The 23336-nt window shown below is 40.9% G+C and overlaps 1 protein-coding gene across 2 annotated transcripts in view; it reads left to right on the top strand.

Moving 5' to 3' along the window:
* nlgn2b (neuroligin 2b) overlaps nt 1-17782 on the top strand; it is a 61658-nt gene extending 43876 nt beyond the window's left edge. Inside the window, exons 5-9 of one of the 2 annotated variants that reach the window (XM_019278190.2) lie at nt 11002-11187; nt 14581-14846; nt 14942-15095; nt 15998-16358; nt 16450-17782. In XM_019278190.2, the coding sequence (XP_019133735.1) occupies nt 11002-11187; nt 14581-14846; nt 14942-15095; nt 15998-16358; nt 16450-17374 (1892 nt within the window). In that variant the 3' untranslated portion in view covers nt 17375-17782. Of the gene's footprint in view, nt 1-11001; nt 11188-14580; nt 14847-14941; nt 15096-15991; nt 16359-16449 lie in introns of both variants that reach the window. The other variant, XM_010732168.3, reaches the window with a different exon arrangement.
* The last annotated feature ends 5554 nt before the right edge of the window (nt 17783-23336 follow it).

Below are 23336 nucleotides of genomic sequence, written 5' to 3'. Positions count from 1 at the left end.
ACTCTGGGGAAAGGCCCACCATCGTGGGCTCTGAGAGCGAGAACATTTTTCACCTCAGGAAGAGAGATGAAACGCTTCTCCTGGAAACGTTTCTCTACCCATTTTCAGCGTTTCACTTGTAAGTAAGAGGGGCTCTTAAGTAATACATAGCAGCTCATTTAATAAGCGCAGCATTTACACTGACTTGTGAATTTACCATTTGTCATCAGGCCAAAATGTGCTTTCCATATTTCCAATTGTGCCGGGTGATACGGTGTGACTTAACATAACACTAGACTTTTTTTTTTGGCTCAGAAAGTTCAATGTTCTGAAAATTAGTCTCCGTTTTGTACATGCACCCAAATAGATCAATACTGGCCCGTCTATTTGATTTTGGGCCTATTGATTAGATTTTTTTATTTTTTATTTTTGGCCACTTTAAGGAAAGTGCAACAAGCAATAAACGCCGACACTTTATAATGCTGATATGACGACTGTGTTAGTGGACAGCTGCTTACTTACACATCCAAACGGACACTGAGCAACCTTAGCATTCACAACGCTGAGCATATTTTATTTTATTGTTAACCTCTTTGCTTATTTACACACCACATGGTAACATTAGCATTTATTCTTAGTTCTTTATGGCCATCTGACAAATACAGAGCGTCTTTTTCGGCTTCCACCATCTCCTGTAAGAAATATCTCTTTAGCTGCTAAATATTCCACTATGTTCCCCAGCCGGGTCGCTATTTTGTTTTCCAGTGGGTGCTGGAAATGATCAGATCTTTTTCATTAAAAAACTTCTGCCCACTCCACAGCCGGAAACAAGGTTGATGAGAACTGTAAGACTGAAGCTGAAACTTTGCGGCTGCAGCTCGTAAAAACCAAAACAATGAGCTGAAAGATGATAAATGGCTGCGTGGAGCTGAACTGAGCTGCAGATACAATTCTTTGTGATTGTTCTTTTTAGATTACACGCAGTCAGCTCATCCGTTGTTGTTATAAAATTGATTGATTTAAGCCTTTCTTTGTGTTTTTCACAAGAAAAAGTTCAGCTGCTGGAAGTCGACGAGGACACGTAGCTGAACACTTTCCTAGGAGACTACAGTACATGTAACACAGCTGAGTGTAATTGGCACGCCTCTGCATGCGTGTGATTAACTTTATAAAATTCAATTTAAATGCATCCTCACAAACACTTTAAACATTGTTACTACTGTTTCTTTCTTCTAAATTTGCTCTACTCTGTTCTTTACTATTACCTTTACTATTATACTACTTTACTACTACTTTACTGATACGATAACTGCTTCGATACAGATAAGATAACGGGTGATTTCAGATCTTTCTATTTTAAGAAGAAGTTCATAACCTGTAGTTCATGCTCACCTGAGGATAAGAAAGACAGAGATGTAGTGAGCAAAGATGGACGGTCTCAATCACTATACTGTTCATTTATTTTTTTTATGCCAAATCAAAAATCACAACAAATCTCTTGCACAGCAGTTTAAAATAATTTATTACTGACCATTTATTTATCTGCCACAATTTCATTATCAGAATAATATATAATAAAATAAATTTCCCATTCTATAATTTACCCGCCCTGATATATATATCCGTGCATTCACAAATACTACCTACCACAGCCTCGGGCGGCAGTTAAAATTGGGCTGCCCGTTGTTCTCCAAAACATTCCTTTAAATATGACATAAACATTATTTTTAGCCAACACAGATTTTGCTGTCAATTAATTTCAGCCCGCTGCCTTCTCACAACTCAGCTCTCCCTAAATACAAATGAAACACACCTCCCACTCCCTGCACGGAGCCACAGTCTTCCCACTCTGTAAGCAATCGTTAACACTCCTTTCCTCTCGTTTTGCCTACAGTGCACTGACTGCAATGACAGCACAGGAAAACATAATCATTTTGCTGGCGTGTCACTCAGATTGTGATTAGGTTCATGCGCAAACCAAGATCGCTAAGAAGTTATTTATCCTCTTTATACTTGATAATGTGATGGTAAAGTTTGTGTTGGAAGCTTTAAGTTCCTTGTAAATATAGCGAAGAATAGGCAAGAAAGTTCACAGTATATACTAAAGACTCATACGTACAGTATATTGACTGAATCTGATACCAGTCTGTCTCCCAGGCTGACAGCCAGGACCTGGACAAGTCGAATAGTTCATTTCATACTTGAGGCTCGACATCTTACACACCACATAAAGCGTCAAAATCTAATTCAAGACGGCAAAGTCTCTAAAATATCAACTGTGCTTTCCACACCTGTGTACGCTGCAAAAGTCTCTAAGCTTATTTAAAAAGTTAACGGGTAAATTTGTATCCTAAAATATGTGTATAACAGTTTTGTCCATGCTTATACCTTCTGCTGTTTTAGAGGTTTTTTTCAAACTGTGAAGCGAGTTGAGGAGGAGGAACAGAGGGAGAGGTGTGAGGCCAAGACGAAATCGTAACATTATCATAACACAGTCAACACACTTGATTTACATAAGTGAAGCTTCATTATCTAATGTTTTTTTGTTGTGAAGAAAGTCAAGTTGAAATCATGGAAAAAAGTTTTCTTCAGTCTCCAACTAATTCAGTGATAGTCGTCTTTACATCCATTACTTTCCAAACAGGAACTGCTACTAGCTAATTTGGCACTGAAGCCAAATTTAGATGATTTCCTGGTTGATGACTTTAATTTTTAAAGGTTTCCACCAAACACTTTCGAGGCATTATTTAATATTCCCCACTGCTAAAGGCAAAAATCAGATTTTCTAACTTTTTTAGCAACAAACCGAGCTCACTAAAACATTTCATAAGGAGGATAACTGTAACTGGCCACGGGAAGTTTCCCCCATAGGGCTGGAGATAGGGTTAGGAGCTCGGACATCCAGAGGGAGCTCAGAGTAGAGCCACTGCTCCTTTGTGTCGAAAGGAGCCAGCTGAGGTGGTTCTGATTATGATGCCTCCTGGGCACCTTCCTTTGGAGGTGTTGCGGGCATGTTCAACTGGTAGGAGAACCTCAGGGCAGACCCACAACCCGCTGGAGGGACTATATAGCTCCTCTAGTCTGGGAACGCCTTGGGATCGCTCAAGAGGAGGTGGAATGCATTTCTAGGGAGAAGGGACGTCTGCAACACCCTGCTGGATGGATGGATGGATGGATGGATGGATGGATGGATGGATGGATGGATGGATGGATGGATAGATGGATGGACTGTAACCACATAATCTACTCAAATAGTTCGCCAACATTCATCCAACCCACACCCTGGAAAGTCATTAATAAGTTGTAAAACTGTAAGCGTAGCCAGTCAGCTGGGACTGCTGGTATAATAACCACACATTAAAGTAAATGTACTGTCAATATACTGTAATAAATGTACAATTACATAATACTTTGCTAAGACTTAAGGCTCATTAACTACCACACGGCAAGTTGAATGTATACATGCAAGGACAAATGTGAGTCGTGAGAATATATTATTAATTAAAACAGCTTCCTGTCTGTATCATTAGTGTTGTGATTGTGATTCTGTCTGTAAACACGGCTCTCTTTTAATTCATCTTTTTTTTTTAAATCTCAGCGACCGTGATTCACATCAGCTCGATCCATTGAAATGAAACTTTTCTTTGAAAAGCTTTGAAACGTCTTTGTGTCGGCGTGAAGTTTGAAGCATTGCTTTTCAAATTTGCATGACAGCCTAGTTTTATTGCACAGCTTGGTGCCGTTTGAATGGACCTTTGAGAGTAAAAATTGAGTGAGATAAGTAAGGTAATAAATACAATGACACTGGAAGCCTATGGGCGGTGTACTGAAATGACATTAGTTCAGCAGGAGGAAGTGCAATTACAGTATAATTTCATTTCTGGGTGTACTTGACATACAGAGCGATACATAATTGAAATGGACCTGCCAGCAGGTCTTTAGATTGAACTTCCAGTGCCAACAAGGAGACTTAACAGATTTGTGTAAAAATATTGATAATCCAACAAGAATGTGCAGCAGACTTTTCACTCAAAGAATGGAAACGATTATACAACTCTGTTATATTGGGGGAGGCGTTCGGGTGCTAGTGATGCTTTACACCAGGACACCACATGGCACGTCACGGACATGATGCTGATTTGGTCCGTCCTCAACACACACATCGATGTGTGCATTTCAGAAGCAGAGTGTTTTTCCCGCCAGACTTTGTTAACCTTCTCAGATTTTCTTTTAATTTATGTGCTTCTACCACCATTGTCTCCCTTTCGGCTGCTCGGGGTGTTTTATTTTGAAAATGTTTGTGTTTGTGTGTCTGATTTCCGGGGCCAGCTCAATCTGCTTTGTGCAGACTGACCCAGCTGAGGCCGGGCGGCACTTTAGCTGGGGTTACAATCATTGTCTAGAAAAGCCGTGCTCGGTCACGGTGCACGTGGAACGCGTCATACTCGCGTTGTGACTTTTAGCGTCTTTTAGTCTCAAGCTAAAACATTATAATGAAAAATGACTTTATATATTATAGGATTGACTGACTAGAGTCAGATTTATTGACCAACGTACTTTCAGAAAATAAAATTAGATGTTAAATTATTAGTACATCCTGAATACAGTACAGAGAAAGGTCACATTCATCCACGGTTACATTCATACACAGCAGTTAATCCCCAAGGTTGCTGCACCGTACTGAATGGTCAAATTCGTTTTTTATTCCAGCCATCAAAACAGAATCTTCAGTCTTCAGGAGACATTTGCCATCTGCTTTTTTTTTTTCTTTTTTAGTGCCGTTATTTTTCTTTGATTAATTTAGTGAGTCATACACAGAAGCATTACTTCTCTTCCTCTTTTCTATCTTCTTCTCTGTGTGTATAAAAAGACAATATCTTCCCCTCTGAGTTTTGACATCGCTTATCATCCCCTCTGTGACGTCACGGTGAAATGATATAGAATGTCCTTCGATATATTCCTCTCACCTCTCTGTCATTTAGGATCTGACAGAAGCTTTGGGCAATATTCAGGTTTAATACCTGTCTTATGTCTCTTGGATTTCCTTTTAAATTCCTTTCTCCTTTCTGATTCCCACCACACCATCCCCTCCCTCTCCTCTCTTCTTCTTCTTCTTTCTTCGCTGTTCGCAGAAATACGTTCAGTGACCCACTGCAGTCGTTTTAGTTCGGCCTTAAAAAATTACTCTGCAGATGCATGTTCCCGTCTCGGCGGTCACAGTCAGATGACTGACCGCACGTCAGTTCTGGACTGTGAATTTGTGAATGGTGCAGCCTTTTACAGAGATGGTCAACAATAGTGGATGTGCTGGATAGAGCTGTTCAATATGGTACGGCTCAAAAGACTGCATAAATACTGGCAATATCCTCCTTGGTGTGGAGCTGCTGCTCCTGTCTTGCCTCAAAATTAAAAATAAATCCTCCTGATATATGTCTGTCTCTCCTGCTGGATGTGTTGTATATCAGTACGGGTTAATGGTTTTCAACGTGACTCATCTCATCAGCGTAGAGAAACGCTAAGTGCTCCTACTATTTTTTTTTTTTTTTTGCAGTTTTTCACATTATGCTTTCGATTTTTATAAAATACACTTTAAAAAAAAAAAAAAGATTTTTCTGACAATGACAAGCGGAAGCAGCGGTTATTATCAGACGTTCTTGAGGGACTTCTTATAGGGCACTCTGCATGATACAATATACTGTAAATCAGGGCTATTCGATTACAAATTCAATTGAGCCGGATCTTAAAACCTAGGAAATGTGGATAGACCAGACATTTTTAAGTAGCCGATTTCAACACCCACACAATTGTGCGGTATCAGTTTGGCCTCATCAGCTGCTATAGGCATGACAGCGTTTCAAAACATCCGTAGCCAGGATTTCAAAGTGTCAGATGGGGTATATATTTAATAGCTGATGCAATGCTAGTTTAAATTTGGTCATCATTTACCTCATCCATGCTGTCCAGCATCTATTCTTTCACGGTTTCTGGAGTCCATGAGTGGTGTTTCATTTATTCTTTCCCGAGATCCAAGACACACGAAGGGAAGCTGCTGTAGCTCTCTCTTCATGCACGGCCGCAACATGTATGGCAATCAATAGTATATTCTTTAGCTACTCCAACACATGTATTTCAACACTTATTGGTACTGTTAAAATAAACAAGTACTTGCCAGTCCAGGCAGGGTTAAACTGATTTCATCGGGTTATCATTCTCATTTTTACATTTAAGGGTTGAGAGAAACATATTTCCCGTCAGGCACTTCCTTTCTTGTGTCCGTAAAGAACCAGATGTTTAGAAAAGCTACCAAGCGTGATCAGAACTCACACGAGGAAACGTTGATTTGTGATATGATTGCCATCTGAAAACATTCTGCCCAATCAGTGCTGCGCAACTCTCAACAGAGATGGGAGGAAAGCAACTTTCCTACACTATATGATGTATTCTACCTATTTTGTCATATGTGTAGTCTCCAGGCCTCTGCTTCAACCGTACACTTCTCTATTTCCCGTTTCAGTCGCTCTCTGCTCCTCTGATTTCTGTCATCCTTTCATTCCACTGTCTTCGGCCTGTATCTTTACTTAGAGGTTGATGACTCTCCTCACAGTTCCTTGGCCGTTACCTAAAGCAAGTGTTGAATATGCATGAGTTCAGCCTCATAAACTGCAGCTCTCAGCGCTAAAGTCAGTAGGAAGCCCAACTCAGCAGATGGGGAGGGGATCAGAAAGAAAACTTACTGAAAGAGAAAGAGCGGAGAAGAGGAAACTTGTTTGACTTATCTTTAGCGGGTGGAAGATAAACCAAATTTCCTCTCTCTTCGCGTCGCCCTTGCAGAGACGGCGTCAGGAAGGCGTTTTCGTAACACACGACTACGTGCGCGCGTTGACTTTGTTTTCCGCGCTCATGCGTGCGCATGCATGCAGCTGTTTGTGCACTTGAATATGGAAGTGCTTTCGAATGTGTGTATGCAAGTGCTTTTGTGAGTGTCTGTCCATATCATTTTGCCTGAAGCTCTGGACAGTTGCCAGGCAACTGTGGCAGAGGCAGGCTCAGCGCTCGGGCTGGACAGACACTTCCACATGCCTATGGTTTTTGATAAGCGGCACAGGTCAGCACAGATACATTACCAGGTCAGAGTCGCATCAGGCTAAGAGGCAGTCAGTTGAGATGATCTAAGGATAACGCAATTACACAGTAACATGCAAACTATCTCTCGATTACCAGGAGTAATCCTAATATTTCTGCTACAACAACCATATAATTTAAAAGTAACAAGATTCCTATGTTCTCAACAAACCATCCGACATTAAACTCTACACTAAGGAAGCTGAGCCCAGCTGCTTTCTAATAAATTTGCTAATCCTATTATCTCTAGATCGCAATTTAATCAAGCAGAGGTTTCTCGTGATCATTATCTCATTATCATTAGGTACCAAGAAAGATTATTGTTTTCCCAAGACTGGGTCACTGTTTGCGGTTGCATGTTGTTCAGCTATTAGACTTCCTAAAGCATTCATTTGTTCCTTTAAAGGCAAAAAGACGATTTATTCTGCAGGCGATTCTGAGATATGGTTAAACAATATGAGCAAACATCGCCGTCTGTAGCGTCTATGTTTGTGCTTTGTAGGTACGGGATTTAAGCCGGAGGTGGTGAAACTGCATCATGACGACGTCACATGTTTACATCAATAAGACTCTGTGATGAAAACACTAATTAAGATCCAGACGGTAGAGCTAAGCTAACAGTTGCTAAGCCAGTCGATGCTGTATTTATTTTCTGACAGACTGGTCTGACATTCTGATTTTCTGACTTCCTGTCGTGTCGGTTCTGCACAGAAACAGATACAAAACATTTTCTTTTTTCTTTTTTTTTCTAAAACTGTAAAACACAAAGTTGTCCAGAAAATGGCACAGGAACATTTTTTTAAACAAGATTTACCTTAATCTATATAATATTCTAATAATTATTGTTGTTCATGGACAGAGATGTATAGTAACAAAGTGGAACTACTTAAGTACTGTACTTAAGTACTAAAATGCAGTATCTGTATTTTTTTGGAGTATATTTTTTTTCCCCAACTTCCACTTTTACTGCACTACTTATTTTTGATGAATTTAATACTTTTACTCCAATACATTTTTCATGTGCTGAATCGTTACTCGTTACTATTGTAGTGTCCAGCCGGACACGTGATGAATGACGAGGCGTTATTCAACAAAGCTGCATTTATTGATGAACGGTTTGGTTCCAGGACTCGGTTACTGGCGGCCGTAACCACACCAAAAAAACAACATAACAGTCCCGGTCTCACACATCAACCTCGCTCGTGCGCCGTACGTCATACACCTGACTCAACCAGGCGCGCTCTCTCACCTGCTCCCCCGCCCCCTCGCTCTCGCATTCATTCAGACGCATTCACAGACCATGGGAAATCACAGAACTCTACCATGAACATTGTAACACTGTAACATTAGAAGTTGTGCCTTAATAAATATTTGAAATAATATAAACAACAGTACTTGTACTTGTACTTTTACTTGTACTTTTACTTTCAGTACTTGAGTAGCACTTTTTTACATACTTCTACTTGCAATACTTAAGTACAAAACATTTTGAATACTTTTGTACTTTCACTTAAGTATGGTGTTTAATGGACACTTCAGCTTCTACTCAAGTCAGTTTTTTGATATAGAACTTGTACTTCTACTCCACTCCTTTACTCCAGTACTTTATACATCTCTGTTCATGGAAACATACTCAAGCATAAACACTGTTTATACTCTAGGATGCTGCTGCAGTACCAAAGCACAAAGCAATAATGTTATGTGCAGTTTTTTTTAAATGTTATTTCTGGTCTTTTTCTATCTTTAATGTGTTCTGTGCACATGATAAAAATATTTTACTAAATATACTTAGCTAAAACTGTCGACCAGGGTTGAGCCTGTCCAAAATAAATACAAAAATATGAGCAAACACCACATACATCATGTATCGTTCTCATGTTTCTGTTCAAATGTACATGTGGAATGAGACACGCATGTGTGTGTGTGTGTCACACTGATTGTTGTAGAGAGGTCAGTTTGGCTGGTTCTCTTCCCAAACATGATCATCATCATCATCATCACAATCATCATCATCATCATCATAATCACTGCTGCTACCGTCATCATCGCCACCATCACTTACATTATCATTCACAGTAAAACTTAATTTGCTGTTGAACACTCTCGAGAACGCGCTGACGGTCCTCTTTCACCATCTGTCTCTGTGTACTCCCTATACTGTGCTTTATAGCCGTCCCATTCCCACGCTGAACTCAGTCACTTATACGTGTCTTTTTCAATTCCCACACAAGGAAAACTTACTGAACTTGAAAATGTGTTCTTATGCCTTAGAGAGGCACGTCATAGCAGTATGAATACAGTTTAACTGGACCCATCTGCGCTGGAATAGATGAAAACATTGTTATGGTTGGAGACAGTTAGAGACTTTCATCTTCTCTAAAGCTGCTTGTGTGTGAAACAGGGTTACTCATAGTGATGAACCAAGGAGAATTATCACCTGGCCCTGCAGGTTCCCTCAGCTCAATGAGAATCTATGAGCTCATTGTTTTGTTCTCGGGCCCGCAACTTGTTTTGGTTCAGTCTCATGGCTCTCATTAGAGTCATTTTGGGCCACAGCAGACAGCTGTTTTCTGTGGAAAGGATTTGATAAACACACTGTGGAGCATTTAGCAGCTGAAGAAGCCGGCGAGTTGGTGGAGACCAAAAACGGAGCTAAAAGGAGGTGCGAATGTTGGACTTTTATCCGTCAATCAATGATAATGTTGCTCTACTGTAAGTCTGCTGGATGTGTGAACAGGCAGCTGTTTAATAAGTTTAATGGCAGAATAATTACTAGAGAAATAATGTCAGAAATTGAGTTGCAACAGATTTAAGGATTATAATTTACGTGATAATATGTTCTCGTAACAGTTCTGGGGCATTGCTGGGAAATTTAGTTAATGCACAGGAAGTGACAAAAAAAAGTTCAGTTTCAACTGAGCCGTACTGTTAATATGACACAGTCATTGACATGCTACCATCTTGGCATCCCTGCCTCTGCCCATTCCCGGCTAATCTGAAAATGACATGTACGTGGGTGGAGCTGAGGCGGGCTGAACGAAGCCTGGTTGCTCAAACAAGCCACCTGTGACAGTACCCACCTGTCATTTAAAGTGGCCTCGCTCTTAATTATGTATAACTTTAAGCGTTAATATAATTTGAACATGTGAGTTCTATATAAATTCACCCTCAGTACAGTTGTCATGAACGGGGAAATTAGCTATAGAGACCAAAACAGTTTTTTGTACCAGGCTGTAAACATGTTTATTTCTGCTGTGAAGTTGGACATTTTAACATGGAGACTGACACGTCCTGTAACCAGCCTCAAGTGGCCGTTTAAGGAACTGCAGCTTTTGTTCATTGTGTCATTACGTTCTCCACCCCAACATCTGAAGAGCATGCAGTTTACTAAAATAATTTTAGGTGTTGTTGTTGAAGTCACTTGTGTAATGTACTGTAATCATAACAACAAAGTATTGTGTGTGTGTGTGTGTGTGTGTGTATGTATGACATTTTGTTCAGTTTATTTTATCTTCTTGTGGGTGTGCACCTACTGTATAAATGTGTGTCCTGGAAGTAGGTGAAACATGCCTTCTGTTTCTCTCCTCCTCTCTTTACTGACAAGTTCTCTTAACCGTGTTGTATTTCCAGCGTGGGTATTAAAAAATGAGTAATTTGGCAAGCTTTTCCGTGTGAAATCTTCTCAGACTTGCAATGAGTCGGAGGCTGAGAAGTTCATGACGATGACATGATGCCATCTTCTGTTTATGTGGGATATTTATTCCAACGTTGAAAAAGGCAACAAACGCACACGATTAAGTTATTCCATGCCCCCGAATCTTTTCCCTGCTCCTCTGTCCGCACATAATTTGTATTTTATTTTTCTCTTCCTCTCTGTGTTTGTTCTAATTTACCCTGCAGGGTTTCTGAGCACAGGGGACCAGTCTGCTAAGGGGAACTATGGCTTGTTGGACCAGCTCCAGGCCCTGCGCTGGCTCAATGAAAACATTGGCCACTTTGGAGGAGACCCAGAGAGAATCACCATCTTTGGCTCGGGAGCTGGTGCCGCCTGTGTGAACCTTCTCATCCTCTCCCACCACTCGGAGGGTAAAGTTCTTTCACTGTCATTGTCACATTAGTAGTCATATACCCTGCTCAAAGGGGATTAACATTTCAGGACAGAGTGGGTAGTGTATTTCTTTTAAAGAGCATGTTAGTAATTTCAATGAACAGCCTAAACCAGATAAAAAATATATGGAAATATTATTCCCCCATGTAAAGGCATGCAATATTCAAAAAGGAGTCGTGCAGTATTTGAAGCTATTCAGCATATACTGTATATATCTTTTTTTTCAACGAACGTTTCAAACCCGCAAAGATTTGGTAAACCAGATCGTCAATCTGGACTGTGCTAGGGTCGACAGATGGATGAAAACAGTAGGTTATTTGCCATAAAACCGTCACTCACCTTAGGACACAAGCCCTGTAATAATCCCAAATAACGTCATCCCATGAGGGACTAAGATCACTGGACTGCACTGACAAAATTGTCCTTCTCCAATAAAACTAATCCTGTCTGGATAAGGAATTAGGAACAGATACTATATATATATATTGTGAGCTATTCTCTATTATTGTATGGACGCTGTATAATATTATTGAGTTTCATTTGGGAGTTTGTTATTTTTAGATGATTTGAATATTATTATTTTTGGTGATTCCAAGCAGACGCATTAATGTGCCTCAGTGTGGACTGTAACGAGCAGTTTAAAGTCAGTGTTCTAAGAGTTTAAGAGTCTTTAGTTCAACTGTGATGCTTCAGTAATGTCACAGGCAGGTGCCAACTGTGTACAGCAAACTATTTTAAACCGCAGCATCCTTTTATAGTAAATTGCAAAACCAAAAACTGTGGCTCATGATGTAGAGTGGGTCCTTGAGCAAGATACCTGAACCCCAAATCGCTCCTGAAGGCAGCGCCATCAGTGTGTGGCAGTGTATGAATGGTTGGCTACCAGAAACTGATGAGCAGTTGGCACCTTGCATGGCAGTGTGTGTGTGAATGGGTGAATGAGATATGTAGCATATACAGTAAGTACCGGCCATTTACAGTAGTTCTAGGCTATGTTGCATGATTTTCAGATCATGATTTTCGCTTGAGCTACTTTGGCGACACGTCAGCGACATTTGTCACTTCTTCCTCTGTTCACTAAAAGCTGTAAGCAAAGTGGTTTTAACTATACGGTCTGATTTGACTTTTTTGTGGTCAGTACTCTAAACAGTCATTACCTCTGACTGCTGTGCATCTGGAAAGCTTGCTTACTGGGAAACGTGATGCGTTACTATGTCGACTGACAACTGCGAGATGCCACTCACCATCTGCATCAAACGGCGCCTTGAATATTTAACAGGATTTTAAATATGACGATTTAGATGTTGTGTACTCCTCCGCTTTGCTGCATTTGAAAGCGCAATATAAACACGCGGTTCATGTAGAAGTTAATGTGAAAAAGAAACACTGTAAAGACTGTACTGTATTGTTCTTCCTTGTGTGTGTGTTTGTGGATGGTACAGTAGATCTCTGAAATACCCACCAGATGTTTGATCACTAATCCTCTGATCTTGGCTGGTAGAGCTCTGGAAGAGCGTATGGCACTTTATATTTCACCAAGAATTCAGATTATGTTACACAATTGTTAACCCTCAGACTGACAAAATGACATTTTTATACATCATGCATGAAGGAAATTCTCCGTGTGTGTGTGCATGGAGACGCACGCTTCATTTTGTCTACTTAGAGTTGGAAAACATTCAGGAGGACATGGGTAAGCATTTCAATAATTGGGTAGTATTGGCCAAGTTGTTAGATGTTGTCATGTTGCCAGCTAATGTTGGCTGTATCGCACGCTGTCCAAAGACGAAGACAAATACACACACGAGCAGGCTGGTTTTCAAAATATACTCTGGGTTTCCCGGTAGAGCCTTCAGTCTCACAGACTCTGTTTGCTGTAGTGTTTAAAACATGCCTTTATATATTACATAATCAATCTGTTGTATTACTACAAAGTTCTTTAAAGCACCGGGTTCTCAAATACGATTTTGAATGAAAATAAAGTACGAGATAGCTGGAATGTAATTTAAAAACGAGCATTTTACTGTAATATTTTGCTTCATTATCCGCCTGCTGATAGTCACATTCTTGCACATAGCGCTGGCATGCATCCACGATTAGTCACCAGCCAAAATGTTACAGCGAGATAGTAAATAGAGGTAAAAACGAATTGTTCAAAAACGCTGTAATCATGGATCAAAACAGGAAATATCAGAAAGAAAAGTGCGGTTCAGGAGTAATGTTTTTTTCCCACCAAATTAGCTCTGGTTCTTGAGCCGCTTTACATTTAGGTTTCAGAAACTGGACCAACCACACACACACATGCAAATGCGGAGAGATGATGGAGAGATGGGGAGCCACACATAGCTGCGCTCTGGAAGCAGTTAGGGGGTTTTGGTACCTTGCAGTGCCCAGGAGGTGAACTGGCACCTCTCCAGCTACCAGTCCACCCTGCATACTTTTTGTCTATCCTGGACTTGAACCAGCCACCTGCCAGTTCCCAAAACCGAATCCCTACAGACTGAGCTACTGTCGTTGTAATATTTTCTGAGGTGGTACGCGCTATAAGTTTGTACCCATTTTCAGGGGTTTGTGTTGGATTATTTTGGTCAAGGTTACAATATGTTATGTTATGTTATGTTAACAGCTGGTGCAATGCAAGTTGAACACATTGTCATTTCGGGTTGTCATGCATAGATTTGTGACAAACAATCCTCTTCCACTCCATGAAGTCAGGCTGTAAAACCACAAAATGCAGAAAAAGTTTTAAAGGTACTGTGTGTGTTTGTGTGTGTGTGTGTGTGTGTGTGTGTGTGTGTGCAGAGGGGAGATGAGATGAGGAATAGAGCTGGAGCTGCAGCGGAGAGGCTTCTTAATTGATTTCACAGGGAGAGGAGCGGGGGTGGGGCACATGCAGAATATGGGGGGGCTTAATTATTAATGACAGAATCTGCAGATAAAACAGAGGGACAGCAAGCTACTTTACATAACAGTGCAGCGGTGCAACAGTGCGAGCAGTTTTCTTTCTCTCTCTGTCTTTTTCGCTTTATTCAGTGCGGCCATCAAGCCCCGCCGCTGTGTGTAGAGTTGTCACCATTTCTCTTGCTGCCGTCTCTCGTTGTATGTAGCCTAATGGAAGCATTTCATTTTCCTATAGTAATGTTCATGAAGATTTTCCCTGGCTATATAAAGCAGGAGAATATCTACTTCATCTTGCTCCGTATGTAATACTCCACACTCACTCCTCCTCTAACATATGCATTATTGAACTCTAAAAAGGCCTTGAAGGCCCCATCAGCTGCTAGGGAAAGTGTGTCAGAGGGAACAAACAGTGTTGTTTTTTTCCCCCCCTTTGAAGCTATATCTGGTCTATATGGTCCTGCTCTGTGTAGGCTTGTTCCAGAGGGCCATCGCTCAGAGTGGCTCAGCTATCTCCAGCTGGGCAGTGAACTACCGGCCTGTGATGTACACCAAGATCCTGGCCAGGAAGGTTGGCTGCACTCTGGGGGACATGGCTGGGTTAGTGGAGTGCCTGAGGAGGAAGAGTTTCCGGGAACTAGTGGACCAAGACATCCAGCCTGCGCGCTATCACATCGCCTTTGGACCTGTGGTAGACGGGGACGTGGTGCCCGATGACCCCGAGATCCTCATGCAGCAGGTTTGAGCTAATTTCTACATTGTGTCTAGGTGATTATTTCCCTGCGTTTTTGCTGTGCCGTCATGTCACGCTGTGTTTGTTTGTCTTGACACCAGGGCGAGTTTCTGAACTACGACATATTGCTGGGTGTCAACCAGGGAGAGGGCCTTAAATTTGTGGATGACAGTGAAGGAGAAGATGGAATATCGGCGGCCTCGTTCGACTACACCATCTCAAACTTTGTGGACAATCTGTATGGCTACCCTGACGGTCAGATGATACTCTATTTTACCTTGAAGTTATTCATTGGTTTACAGCTCAAATCTTTAACTTTCCACGTGTTGTTGACCACCACAGAACTAAGAAACACTTTAAATCTTGTAAAACGGTGGAGCAAAGTCAGCCAGATCCTTTACTTAACTGCAGTGGAGCAGTTTTTTTTGTTGAGGGCACAAAGGCCACATGCCAGCACATCAAGGACATCCAAAAGCCTCTTTTAATAAGTAGTGAAGATCACACGGGCGTAGCCAAGCTAGACAGCAATCTAAGCGGATAGCATGTTCTCTCCTTGCCGTTGATATTTAAGAACTAAAAGGTTTTATCTGCTCCAGTAGCATTGAGACATTTCCCTTTTTCAAGCCAGACAATCTGAACGGAGGTGGTGGGACTCGTACATTTAAACAAAACCTGAGGGGAAAATCTGTGATGAACAAAAGCGTAATGCGGAGAAATGTTAAAAATTTGATAAACCAGAAGTTTGGATTCAAATCGCGGTGATAAAGTACAGCCTTTTTCAAAAATAAAAGGAGGTCAGTGAATAAAGAAGCGCGGCAGGATGATTAACAAGTGTTGCCGTGTTTTTCCCCTTCGCCGCAGAGTAGATTCATTATTCAGGGTTTTTTTTTTTTTTGTTGTGTCACTTCTTCATTGATTAATTTAGCTGTAAGGAGACAAGCTACTAAAACTAGCCTTCATTTTGTTAATACTTCCCGTGTGTTTGAAGCAGTCGAGACAGGAAAACCCAACAAAACACTACAGAGCCTGCAAACATTTACAATATTTGGATGAGGAAAGCTACAGATTTGAGCCTTAAATCCTTTCACTTTTTCCTAATAGTGCAGGCCAGCACATCATTGCATACATGTTCACTTTCTGTTTTCTCCAAGGTAAAGATATCCTGAGGGAAACCATAAAGTTCATGTACACAGACTGGGCCGACAGAGACAACAGTGACATGCGTAGGAAGACCCTCCTGGCTCTATTCACGGACCATCAGTGGGTGGCCCCGGCCGTCGCCACTGCCAAGCTGCACGCCGAGTTCCAGTCGCCCGTCTTTTTCTATACGTTCCACCACCACTGTCAAACCGAGGCGAGGCCAGACTGGGCGGACGCAGCCCACGGAGACGAGATCCCCTATGTGTTTGGGATCCCCATGGTGGGAGCAACTGACCTGTTTCCCTGTAACTTCTCCAAGAACGACGTGATGCTCAGCGCTGTAGTCATGACGTACTGGACCAACTTTGCAAAGACGGGGTTAGTATAACACCAAATTTCAAGAATTACTTCATGAAATTAAGTGAACTTGTTAACATTAATGTTTTTTCTTGGTATTTCTCTCTCTTAGGGATCCTAACCTACCAGTTCCTCAGGACACCACCTTCATCCACACCAAGCCCAACCGCTTTGAGGAGGTCATCTGGACCAAGTTCAGCTCCAAAGACAAACAGTACTTGCATATCGGCCTGAAGCCTCGTGTCAGAGACAACTACCGGGCTAACAAGGTGGCCTTCTGGCTGGAGCTGGTGCCACATCTCCACAGCCTCCACAAGGAAATCACAAGCTCCATCACAACTCGCCTGCCACCCGGTGGCCCCATTCGCTGGAAGATCCCTGGCACCGGTTCCACACCCCACCCTGTAGTGTCCACCTATCCACCTGATCCTGAACCTGATGGTTCAGAGAGACCCCGCTACTCTCCCTTCCCCAGTGAAACTAGGGACTACTCCACCGAGCTGAGTGTAACAGTAGCCGTGGGCGCCTCACTTCTTTTCCTGAATGTGCTGGCCTTCGCCGCGCTTTACTACAAACGGGATAAGCGCCATGAACTCATGCAGAGACGCCACCGCCGGCTGTCCCCGCAACGTGGCACGACGATGGGCATGGGCGTTGGCATGGGAGTAGTGGGGGCCCCACCGCACAATGATCTGGCGCTGAGTCAAGAGGAGGAGCTAATGTCGCTGCAGATGAAGCAGCAGAGAGTGGAGCTGGAGCACGGCACACCCCTCCCTTCCCGCGGCGTCCACGGTGACCTGGAACCCCTTCGGCCTCCCGTGTGCCCACCTGATTACACGCTGGCCCTGCGGCGGGCACCGGAGGATGTGCCACTGATGACAGCCAATACCATCACCATGATCCCCAGCACCATCAGCAGCATGCAGCCACTCCACCCCTTCAACACGTATCCCCCTGTCCCAGCCCCCTCCACTACACCCGTCCCCAGCCACAGCAACAATGCCCTGCCACACCAACACTCCACCACTCGTGTATAGGACCAGGCACAACCCCACTCTGGGCGCACCACACAAACTGCTCCATACAATCTCCACTCTCACCGTCCCTCTATTCTTCTTTACTATATCTTTGTCTTTTCTCATTAAGCCCTCGAATAAAGCTGCAGTTTGTAAGATTTTAAGCAGTGAAATACCTCTAAAATGTAATCACAAATCAAAGAGGAGTTGATTAAAAAGGCTCCTTTGCCAAAAGCCTCTCATCATAGGTACACACTGCTTTGCCCCGTTTACTCTCTCGCGACGACGCAGCTTTAAGCTTGTAGCTCTCCCCACAAAGAGGCATCCGAGCTAATCACAATCAGTCATCAGGCATCTTACGTGTAGCTTGGTTGTTTTTTGCGCATGTGTTGTTGTGTCAGTGTAAAAAAAAAAAAAAAAACTCTGTTTGACATAGAATACATATTTCCATTCCCATTCATTTAGTGAAAAGATAATACAGTAGCGAGCAGCTTTGTATGAAACAACATATGCCCCCAACAAGCTGTCTGTCATAAAGCGGTGATTTCTTGAAAACTTACAAATTGCAGCTTTAAAGGCCCAATCTGGAAGTGAAGTTTGGCACCGTGTGTTGAGCAACTGTGTCCCGACAGCTGTCTCTGTGTTCGGATTTTTTTTTTTTTCTTCTTTGGGAGACTTTTTGTTTTAGCGTGAACTGCATTCACAGCAGTGCGAAGTACGAAGGATGATCTCAACTTCATTTCTGCTGTTTTTACAAATACCTGTTTTTCGGTGATGATGCGACTTCGAAAAATAAAAAAAAGTCCTGCTTTTTGCTTCTTTTTTTTTTCTTTCTTTTTTTAAAATCTACTCACAAATGCTGCTTTTCAAACATTTCCAGATTGGGGCTTCAATTGTTGGGCAGTACAGGAAATAACTGAATCATACTCAGTCTGTGGGATGCAACCTGGAATCCAGGCTGTCCATTAGAACTCGCTGCATCTCCACCGCACAGGCTCTAATCATGGCCATTACTTTATTTGTTTCTCACTCATTATCTCTCTGTCTGTATCCCCATCTCAGCCCATTTAACAGCTTCTCTCTTTTTCCGCTCGCCCTCTCCCTCTCTCTTTCTTTCTCTCTCTTGCATCTGCCCTTGTAGCTCTTTTTATTAAACCACTGACATAATCCATTTCCATCTTCACTCCTTTCCTCTTTCTCACAAATCACTTCTAGACTCTCTTTTCCTTTTGGAGTCTTTTATACAAAAAAAAAAACACAAATGTAAATGATGTATTATTAATAAATTGTAAGGATATGAATGAAAAAAAAAAGATATTCTGATATCTCGTTTTTACCAGCATTCTTGGTGCCAAGTACTGTGATAAAGTTCCTCTTTCACCGGCGTCCAGTGGACCGCCTGGAGAGGTCCATCCTGACTGTATCTTACAAAAGGAATTACCATCATAAAAAGTGCCAACCCCCTTCATCTTTCTTTTTGATCCACACACTTGTTCTTCTTTTATTTTCTCTTTTTTTTTTTTTTAATTACACTCAATGTTGCACTGTGGCTGGTCTCTTCTTTAAAGGGAAATCAGATTCAATATATCCTCGTTTAAAGAAAAAAAAAGAATATAAAGTTTTATTAACTTCTTTGCTGTCTGGGATATTTGCATGTTTTCTTTTTTTTTATATAAAGAGTGTGGACAGAGACGTTTGTTTGTCATTTTTTGTTTTTTGGATGATTTGCCTTGTTCTTCATTTGTTTTTCTTTTATTTTGAAAATCATTTTTTCATTTTTCGATTTTAATATCAGCTGCACTTTGTGGTACTTCAAAAAGGTATTAAAGTATTAAGAGATGAATATTGTGTAAAACTATGATTATAACAAAGAGAGTAAATATTTCCTCTTTATTTTTTTGTTTGTTTCCTAACACAGAGAGACTGATGAAAGCCTTTTTTTTCTTTCTTCCCTCTTTTTTTTTTTGGTTTCCTCTTTATCTTTTTCGCAACTGTCAAGTTCGCAGTATCTCAATCTCACCTGAAGATAGCACTTTTTTTTTTTTTGAGTTGGGAAAAAAAAAAGAAACTTTACATGAATAGTCTAAATAAGGTTTTTGTCCGTGACGGACATTAACCACATGCTTCAAGTGTTTGAAGACTGCCTGACGGTTATCTTTTCGTCTGCTCTTTTGTTGTTTCATGACTCTCCCCTCTGGAAGGCGGGAGAAGAAAGATATATTTATGACGGTCAAAAAAAGGTGAGAAAGCCTTGTATGCGCGTTTCACATCTTTCGCACAACTGAACACAGAGACGGGTCACACTCTGGACTATTCTGAAAAAAAAAACAACAACAACAAAAAAAAAGAAAACCAGTGACATTAGGACAAACACTGGACGAATGCCGACAGTGATTCAATGACGATATAAGCTCGTCAGCTATGTCAATGCACAGAGGATGCATTCTAAAAAAAAAAAAACCTGATTTAAAAAAACAAAAAAAAAAAGATTCTTTAATGACATTACTCATACACCATATACCACAAAAACAAGGCGGGCAGACTTGGTTTCCGCCTCCTTGTGATGTTTCTGTATCCTGTCTGCTTAGGATTTTACGACACTCTGGAGCCAGACTGCCATCCCTCACACTGGACTGGAGCGAGCTGCGAGGAACAAAAAAAAAAAAAGAACAAAAAACCAACACATGAAACAAACTGTACATTTTTTAAGTGTAAGAGAACAAAAACTGGAATTTGTAAATATTATGTTTGTCGTTTGGTTTTGAGTGATTGGCCGGAATCTTTTCTTTGTGACAACAGGTGCAAGTTTAAGATGACTTGATTTTAATTTTTTTTATTTTGAAGCGTTCACACGTATGTTTGATTCTCCCTTTTTATTTCCTAGATCTCAAGGGGGCAAATTCCAATAGGTTACAGTCGGGGGACACATGAGTACATCTGTCAAGCCACAGCATGGGGACACACAAAAGAGAGGAATGCTTACGGCTCAGGTTAGATTTGATATTGCATATGTAGCTGTCTTAAAAAAAGCATACACACCTGGAACTGTCCCAGCAGTCACGAAGGCAGCTTTTATTTTTTGAGTGAAATGAGTCCTTTCATTGGTTAAAAAGCTGAAGAACAGCTGCAGAGAACAGATGAAGGAAGAGATGATTTGAGATAGAAGAGAAAAAAAGATGGTTTCAGATGTGCTCGAAAACAAAATCACGGACTTTTACTTGTGATGCTGTTGGATTTAATTGTTTAAGAGTCTCACGTTGTCTTGAGCATTGTCAAACAGTATAACCCGTAATTGGGAGGTTGTGAAATCCTTTGTACTCTTTTGGTCTTATTTCAGGCTCTAATCATGCTGGTTGTTTTGCTACCTTTATTTTTATTTTTATTTTTTTTGCGATTTCTGTCTGCTACATTCTGTTCGTGGGAATATTGACCCAGCTGTTTGATGTAAGTTCCAGAAGCAGCATTGCTGAGACCGTAATTTTTTTTGTTGTTGTTTTCCTTTCTATAACAAGGGTACGGAAAGCCAACAGATAATGGAAGCACACTCACCAAGTTTACATGTTTACACTACAGTTTTAATGTTGGCTTAAGGTAAGGAAACAAAAAGGAAAAAAAAAACGAGCAAAATAAAAAGCATTACAAGGATCCAAATATCTTCTTATTATGACATTTATTGCTGGAATGGTAAAGTGAAGGCTTGCACCTGTTTGTCTTGTTTCATTTAGTCTGATTCAGTAACCTGCTTGAAGCTCAAGATACTGTGAGAGAGCATAAATGACCAGAAGGGGTTGAAAGAATTAAAAGTTAATATTTCTATTTCAAATAGAGGATATTACACACTGTATGTTGTGTATCTGAACTGGAAAACATTAAAAGACATTCTTAAACAAACGCTTTGCCATTTTTTTTGGTCACGTGTGTTAGATTTTCTCACCACGTGGTGGCAGAAGAATCCCGCAGTGACACAACCCGGAGCCGCTTTTGGCATCGCTGTGGCTGAGCGGTTATCAGGCAGTTGTTTATTTTCATATTCGGCAGATACAGAACAAGTTTAACTTTAGTTCTGAGGCATGTTCTTGAGTCTTGTTTGCTGTTTAAGTACAGTGGGGATATCAAAATGTTTTGCTGGTTATTGTTGCTGGAGACCCTGAATCCTAAAAATAATGGGGATGCCCAGGTAGTTTACTCCACCTGCTGTAGCCCTGACCACAGTAACATGGTTTCACTGCTGTATGTCATACCCGTTCTCTTCCTCTTCCCAATGTCCTTTCTGTCTTCAGCTGCTGCTGTCAAGAAATAAAGACATAAAAAAAGCCCAAAATAAATAAATAAATACATTTGTAAGACACAGTTTTTTTATAAAGGTATTTTCAAGACTAGAAATCTCTGTAGAGTTGGTCAGGTCTGTCAGAGCCATTTGATTCTTTGACAGTATTTAAAGTATTGATTATTGGAGCTTGAAATGTGTGATGGCGTTTCTCTTTTAACGAAGAAAAAGATGTGACTGTTTTTTTTTATGTTGTTTTTACCATCAAATGTATCCTCCCAAAGCTTAACCTCCCATTATTTCATGTTCTAAGCCACACAAACTGAGTTCTGACTTTCACGCCATGAGGTCTTTAAAATCATCTAGAGGGGTTTGAGTTTCAAAGCCTAAAATAACTTGGCAGCAGCGTTTTTTATGAAGGGAAACCGTCCTCTGATCTCTGTTTATTCAGCTGCTGTACGCAATAAATCAATATTACAGCAAATATCCTGAAACACACAGACGCACCGCTCCTGTTGGATAAAGCATTTGTGTTAATGCATGACTTTCCATTCATGCAAAGCCTGATGTGGAGATAACTGATACATTTAGTGCCGGTGAATACGCTCTTTTAGACCTCATTGCACTTGTTTATTATCTCTGCAAAGTCAAATATTTCACTCTAATCAACTGTTTTTTATTTCCACATTACATCTTTGGCATTATGAATATTGCAGGTACACTTATAAGAAACACCTGCCTGCAGCTGTTTTGTACTTTTATTTTTGATTAGTGTGCAAGAATTCCCAAAAGAAGAGCGGGAAAAAGCCAAATCTGACCTTGCTCGAGTCTACAGCATTTGTACAAGGGTACTATACATCCATTTATAAAAAGTTTTAATAGTTTCCCATATCTGGAATACCAGCATTAGAATAATTGGTTTGAATTATTGCTGCAATAAGAAGCAAGTTATTAAACCTGGTTGGATCTAATAACTTTCATGGCCGATGTGCACTGTATTAATCCAAATCAGCTTTGTTAGAGCTTAAGCAGATTCATCGTAAATAGGTTGCACAAGTGTTTGGGTGACTGATGCACAAGGTAATGTCATAGCACTTGTCTTTTTTTTTTTTTTTGCGCTCAACCCAGTTACCTCTGCAGACACAGAAAATTCTTCCCCTCCATCACTAGATGGCAGTGTGCAACTATAATCTACAGAGAGGGGCCTGCTGCATCAGAAGACTGTTTCCAACACCAACTGAATGAGCTGCATTGAAAGGAAACTCAGTTTTGCTCAACCTCACTGTCATTTTAGGATGACGGCAGCTCAGAAGACAATCTTCAGCATCACATGAAGTATAAAATGTTAAATATGTTTCTATGTTATCATATTCACAGACGTTTCTTTTCATTTTTCATTGGATACTCAGCTAATATTCACACTAAATAATGAAATGTTGATGTTAAACTTTGTGTATGCGATGTTCCATCCATTAAGACTTTTATAACTAGTAGACTGACTAATCAGACAGCCATAAAAGTCAAATCTAATCTTTATAACTACACCAAACTTTCAAACTCACACAATGTGTCTGTCTTCCTGAGCTTATCTCACATTCAGCTTTTAATAGAATTACAAGGGAGCCGCAGTAAAAGATGAAAAACCCAAAAAGTATACAAGTACAGTAACACAATCACAGGCCAATTAAATTAAGATGTTTTATTTAATGAGTTTGC

The sequence above is a fragment of the Larimichthys crocea genome, chromosome XXII, assembly GCF_000972845.2.
Source record: "Larimichthys crocea isolate SSNF chromosome XXII, L_crocea_2.0, whole genome shotgun sequence".
In the NCBI taxonomy this organism is placed as follows: domain Eukaryota; kingdom Metazoa; phylum Chordata; class Actinopteri; family Sciaenidae; genus Larimichthys; species Larimichthys crocea.
This window is presented reverse-complemented; position numbering and strand designations above follow the sequence as displayed.